This window comes from Rhipicephalus microplus, chromosome 1, assembly GCF_043290135.1.
Source record: "Rhipicephalus microplus isolate Deutch F79 chromosome 1, USDA_Rmic, whole genome shotgun sequence".
Classification (NCBI taxonomy): Eukaryota; Metazoa; Arthropoda; class Arachnida; order Ixodida; family Ixodidae; genus Rhipicephalus; species Rhipicephalus microplus.
In genome coordinates this window covers 221,153,477-221,159,476 of record NC_134700.1, presented here as the reverse complement: position 1 = coordinate 221,159,476, position 6,000 = coordinate 221,153,477, and the positions used below count along the sequence as shown (strand labels likewise).

General features: G+C 43.8%; 1 protein-coding gene and 1 long non-coding RNA gene across 5 annotated transcripts in view; one reads left to right on the top strand and one right to left on the bottom strand.

The window, feature by feature from the left end:
* The window catches only part of LOC119159634 (uncharacterized), a 33,778-nt gene that overhangs the window by 4,460 nt on the left and 23,318 nt on the right, over positions 1-6,000 (bottom strand). The gene's annotated exons all lie outside the window — the stretch shown is intronic.
* LOC119159633 (sodium-coupled monocarboxylate transporter 1) overlaps positions 1-6,000 on the top strand; it is a 76,070-nt gene that overhangs the window by 47,873 nt on the left and 22,197 nt on the right. For all 3 annotated transcript variants that reach the window (XM_037412449.2, XM_037412448.2, XM_075891416.1), the window contains 5 exons: positions 11-99; positions 1,723-1,832; positions 2,620-2,687; positions 4,241-4,327; positions 5,116-5,291. In XM_037412449.2, coding sequence (XP_037268346.2) covers positions 11-99; positions 1,723-1,832; positions 2,620-2,687; positions 4,241-4,327; positions 5,116-5,291 — 530 coding nt within the window. The remainder of the gene's footprint in view (positions 1-10; positions 100-1,722; positions 1,833-2,619; positions 2,688-4,240; positions 4,328-5,115; positions 5,292-6,000) is intronic.

Here is a 6,000-nt window from a genome sequence, read left to right as displayed (position 1 = left end):
CTTGGCGCAGTTGATCCCGCTCTACGTGCACACGAGGCTCTCTGGCATGCCTGGATTCTCGGGGCTCTTTGTCACTGGCGTCGTGAGCGCCACGCTCAGGTGAGATCCACTGTGAAAAATCCTTGAACATAACATCCCAAAGCAGACCAGGTATACACGCTACCTAAGCTGATTAAGACACTTGAAACGAAATGCTAAGAATAACTCTGCCCATTTTGTTAAATATAATTTATCACAGAATGATATTGATATTTCTTGTTGCAGGCCTGCGCTTCATGTTTTCTTTGTGAGCTGGTATCTAAAATGTCAGTTCTGAGCTTAACTTTTAATGTAGTGTTTCCTCTTTCTCGTCATTTCTTTCTCTCGCTGAATTACGTGTATGTGTTGTGTTCTCTCGTTGATCACGTGCAAAAATAATGTACGCTCGCTTTGTGCTTGCTGAACTGTAATCGGCTCGCAAGAGCTTTTGCTTCCCCTGCCCTCTACTTCCTGCAGTAGTAAGTAAATAATTGATTGAAGAGTTTGAGATAAATCTATATGATATGACCCGTCAATTTTTTTTAAAACAATGTCTGTTCATGGGTCTTTGTAACCGAAATGCTGCGTTGCATTTTTGGAGTGTGGCGTATATTTCTGTCTGAATAAATACATATGAAACGCAAAAAAGAATAAAGAAAGTATAAAGAACTTAAACGTACAAGCAAACATAATGACAAAAAATTTTAGGACTATGATAAAAAAAATGAAATGCAGTACCTGATGATTTAAGATATCTCGAAGAAAATCATAACTACTGCAACCAGCTAAGTCAAAATAAGGGAGAAATGAGAAAGAGATGTAAAGCTTACTTCACGTTAGCACTGAGGCCAGCCCAATTGATATATGCTGCTTCAGTCTCTATAGACAAGTACGGCCGCCTCGGTGGAACAGTGGCTAGGCTACTCGGCTGCTGGCCAGAAGGTCACGAGTTCGATCACGGCCGTGGCAGTCGCATTTATATGTAGGCGAACTGTTACTATGCGCCTGTGTACTATGCGATGTCAGTGCACAATAGAAAAACACCAGAAGGTCAAAATTTCCGCAGCCCTCCACTACGGCTTCTCTCATCACATCGTATTTTTGGGGGATGTAGGACCCCAGATATTATTATTTCTAAGCCAGCTAGCTCTCCATGGTAGCGTAGTGGATATATCATTGTCAGCCAGCCAAGCGAAATGCCGCAGGTCAAGATACACACCGCGACGGCCACATTTTCATGGGGCGAAACAAAAAGAAGAAAAAGAAAATATTTAGGGAGAAATCAAACGCCGGATGCTCAAAATTAATCTTGAGACATCCAATACAACGTCCCTCACAACCTTGTCGAGGTTTCGACACCCAAAGCTCCCGATCGAAGTGGTGACTGAGGGGAGCTTGCAACATATTAGAGGGAAACAGCGTGAAAGACGAAAGACCAGGCAGAGAAGGGCACATACATCTTGTCAACTTACAAGAGAGAGAGAGAGAGAGATAACGATGCGAGGAAAGGCAGGGAGGTTAACCAGACGCACATCCGCTTTGCTACCCTGCACTGAAAAAGGGATGAAGGGGAGAAAAGAAGTTGCAGAGAGGTAAGAAGGTACACACACTTGTCATATAAGGCACCGGCAAAAAAAACTTCAGGTGTGAGCAGCCTGCTTTCCCAGGAACATTTGAGTCAGCGTACCATTAATATATTTGCAGCACAGTGACCTCCGCTGTGAATTCCCTTGCTGCTACCACCTACGTGGACATGCTGGCTCCGTACATGAATATTCAGGAACGCTGGGTCAACATGATCACCAAGGGACTCGGTGAGAATCTTCCTGCTTCTTTGGGACACAACCACATAGCGTTGTTTATAAAAAGTGTTTAACGATTAAGAGTACTCGGTACTCTACCACGGGAGGGCACAAAGACGTCCGACTCAAGGAGTTTGTTGCATGCATATTGTCAGTGATGCTCGTAAACATCTTAAGAACAATGGTCTGTACTTAATGGTCAGTGGAGACTTTTGAAAGGTTCATGCCATATGCAGGATCGTCTCATTCAAAATGTACACACTGTTAATGAACTGCTTATTTAGACTGTAGGCTTTTGTTTATCATTTGAGCGAACTCGAATAACCTTTAAATGTTCCACCAATTTTTAATATATACATAATGAGTACGGGGTCACGTAGACGGACATTTACCTGAAACAAAATGTAAGCAAAAGTAAACCGTGGACTCCACTGTCGGCAAGTGAGTGCAATGAACTATAGGTATTTGGGCTTTATTATTATTGTTAATATTTTATTAATTATTATTTTTGCGTGTTCGCAACACTCTTACAGCTTCTCGCCTTACATTTGATGGTGTGTGATTACCTCAGGCAAAAAAAAAAAACATAACCACAAACGCTTCAGTGCAAGTAGATGTGTTCAAGCAGTGGTGCTTTCCGCACGATCATAATGCTGCCAAATGAAACACCGCACACAAAAAAGTTTTATTTGAATACGGTCGCCTCCTGTCTCATTTTCTCCCAACACGCACTCTCTTCCCTTAGTTTGTATACTCCCCAAACTTTCGCGTGACTTGGCGTTCGTGATACATTTTCCAGCCTTTGCCTCCGGATTGTTGATGACTTTTCTGGCGCTGGCTATTCCGTACATTGGTTCAGCAGTGCGGGTAAGCCTACTCTCACTTCATTATACTACCGGAGACGTTTAGCAAAGTTTTCATTTGGGCTAGTTCCTACGGCATTGTAATCTGGTGCACAAACGGCTGACGGAAATTATGACAGGACAAGAGCACTGGACAAATAGGATAGAACAAGAGGGTTTTGCTCACCTCATGTCCTGTCCTATTTTCGGTCAGTCGTTTGTGCATTTCGTTCAATGTAACTACAATACCGGAGACAACGAGAACAGGCGCATGCCTTTCTCCACCGCGTGTTTGTGATAATTTGTCGTGAATACGTTCGAGGATAGCTTTGAAAAACGTAAATATAACAATTTCTCGTGCTGCCTTATATTAAGCAAAATGCGGAAAGACGGAAAAGAAAGTGGACGAAGCGTAGTGCTCCGTGGCAGCAGTGACTTGAGAGAGGACCACCACTGATTGTTTAGTTGTATTGACTTGCATCAAAAGCAATCATAAACTTTCAGTGAAAATCTTTGCGCCCGAATTTGTAATCTCATTAGTAGAACATGCAGACTGCGGGGCTAGTTGGCTATTCAGAAAAGCTTGTGTGGGGGCTAGTTAGAACATACTGCCGAAAAAGGCTGCGCCGCAAAGTTGAGGACGAGAAACTGGACTGTGCCAGTCCAGTTTTTCGTCCTCAACTTCGCAGCGCAGCCTTTTTTTTTTTTGCATTAGTTGGCTATCCACGAACACTAACAGAGTAACCTTTAAATAGGCGCCGATTAAGCACCGGTTTTGCATGCTATCCTTTTTATACGTGTGTTCTTCTCGACCTTTAGCACCTTTTCTTCGTGTTCTTGTAAAGACGATAGTTATAGCGCGAGAACAAAACGACGACACAGAGACAAGAAGGACACGAAAGACACGAGCGCTAAGACACGAGCGTGTCCTTCTTGTCTCTGTGTCGTCGTTTTGTTCTCGCGCTATAACTATCGTCATGCCATACCAACTAGCCCAAGCTGCCACACTTCTAAGTTCTTGTAAACTCGTGGCGAGTGCCTGGATCGTCTCTTGTAGGCTAGAGGCGACGTGAACAAATAGATACACCGATTTTCTCGCCAATGGCTCTTGCAGGGGGGCTGTCTCTGCAGTAGTCGGCGTCGGTATGCGTCTGCGCATACCAAGTTGAAAATTCTGGAAGACCGAAATAATGTTTACAAAAGTGGCGACAGCAAAAAAGTTCGTCGCTAAAATACAATTCGTGATGGTGAGCTTTCATAATTAATGTGCCATGGCTTTTGATCGTGTGATGCCACTGGACGTTAATTATAGTGGCGAATCTGCTGCGGAGCAATGCATAAATTTCTGCAATAATCCGCATTTGGTCCTTTAATTTTTTCAATGGGGGTTTGTAATAAAACCAGTTAAATTGGCCGGGCGAATTGTGTAATGAGTAGGGTGCATCGAATATCCAAAGTGTACTTCTTGCGTATATGTGGTATATATCACTATGCCTCGTGAATGTTTTTGCGTTTATAGTTTTATACCATGAAACACGCAACTAGTTGTAACAACCGGTTGTCTTAATTCTGCCACAGGTGTTTATGGTTATGCACAGCAGCACTGCAGGTCCATTCGTTGGCATCTATCTTCTGGCGCTGGCATTTCCATGGGCCAATACAAAGGCAAGCGCCAGATATATTGTTGCAGAACATTTTTGTCCCTTTTTATTTCGTGTTTAACGAATAACCTAAATAATAAAGTTGTAATTATGCTTTTGACGCATTAAACTATGACACACGGAACGTTAAAACTTCCTGGTTCTATCCGCAAGAACAATAAAGTCTATAAGCCAGATCCCTCTATTTTGTATAAGGTTAAATACTCTTTGTGAACGCTACAACTAATGTGATACTAAGGTTTCACATGCCAAAACTGTGATATGATTGTGAAGTGCACCGTAGCGGGGACACCATATTATTTTCACCACCTGTAGTTCTATATTTAACTGAAAAGCTATAAACTGAAATTTTAACTATCGAGAAGTTTCGGGAAGGATAACTCCTCTAATCTAATTGTAGCTGAAGTAGCTTAGCTTCCATAGAAAGAAATGAATGATGAATCAAGAAGCAGAGTAACTGAAACACGAAGATTCTCAGACGGCGACTCCGAATATGAAAGAGGGAAGGAAAATGAGATATAGTTGTGTCCCAAGTTGTGGGGAAAGAAGGGCAACTTGAAACAATACGAGCTTTAACCCGAGCTTTAACATGACGGCTTTTTTAGCGCTCTCATATATTTTGCCAAAAGTTCCCTACAAGAAAATTGACAGATAGCGCGCGAGCGGTATTCGTAATTCGACAGCATTACAACCTACGGAGAGAGCAAATCACATTCCTCGTTCACGACATCTGCGTGCCAGGTTTACATCGAGCATGTACTGTGACTACAAATCGCGTGACTCTGCTCGCAGGGCGTCGTTGTGTCTGCGTCTCTCACCACGGCCTTCCAACTGTGGGTGATGAGTGGCAAGCTGTTCAATGGCATCCGACCACCTGCCATGGAGGTAACACTCGACCACTGCCCCGGGAACGCTACCGTGCTGGCCGCTACCATCGCGTCGAAGATGGCAGCCGCTGCAGCCGCCAGGTACGTCACTCAAACTGCAGGGATGAGGTTAAGGGCAAATTGGTGGCGAGCTGCGCAAGCACAAAGGAGGTATAACAACAAATAAAGGCCGGACACAGTCCGACTGTTTGCCTGTCTTCTTGCCTCCTTCGTGCTTGCGCAGTGTGCCACCAGTTGAAACGAACTAGCTCACAGAAAGGTCTTACCAGGGGTGAGGTTCGTATAGCAACCACGGTATACTAGATCGTTACACTATGGTAGCTGCACACTATGGATGCATCACAGTTTTTTCTTCGTAAGAGGAGCGCTCAAGACAGTGAGACAGGGCTACACGTTGCGCTGTCACCTGTAATGTATCGTATTTCTGCTTCGGTACGCTAACTAGATCGCAAGTAATTCAAACGCCACAGTGGCCGTGAACAGGATGTGTGGTCATGACTGCGTTGCTCCTCGGAATTTATTCATGACTTCCGCGCATAAAAAATAATTGTACGGCAGTTAAATCACACCATGTGTCTTTTATCTTAAGTGTTTTCAGGGAGGTGGTTGTGAAACACTTCTCTGTCGATATGAATCTTCCGCCTTTTGCGCAGAACTGCGACTGTTTGGAAATACTCCCCCCCCCCCCGTACGTTACTGATGAAATAATGCGGCAGGCTCATGTATCTTATGTCCCATCCATACATAAAGACCGGCATTTTGCTCGGGATACCTTCGATACAAACTTGCA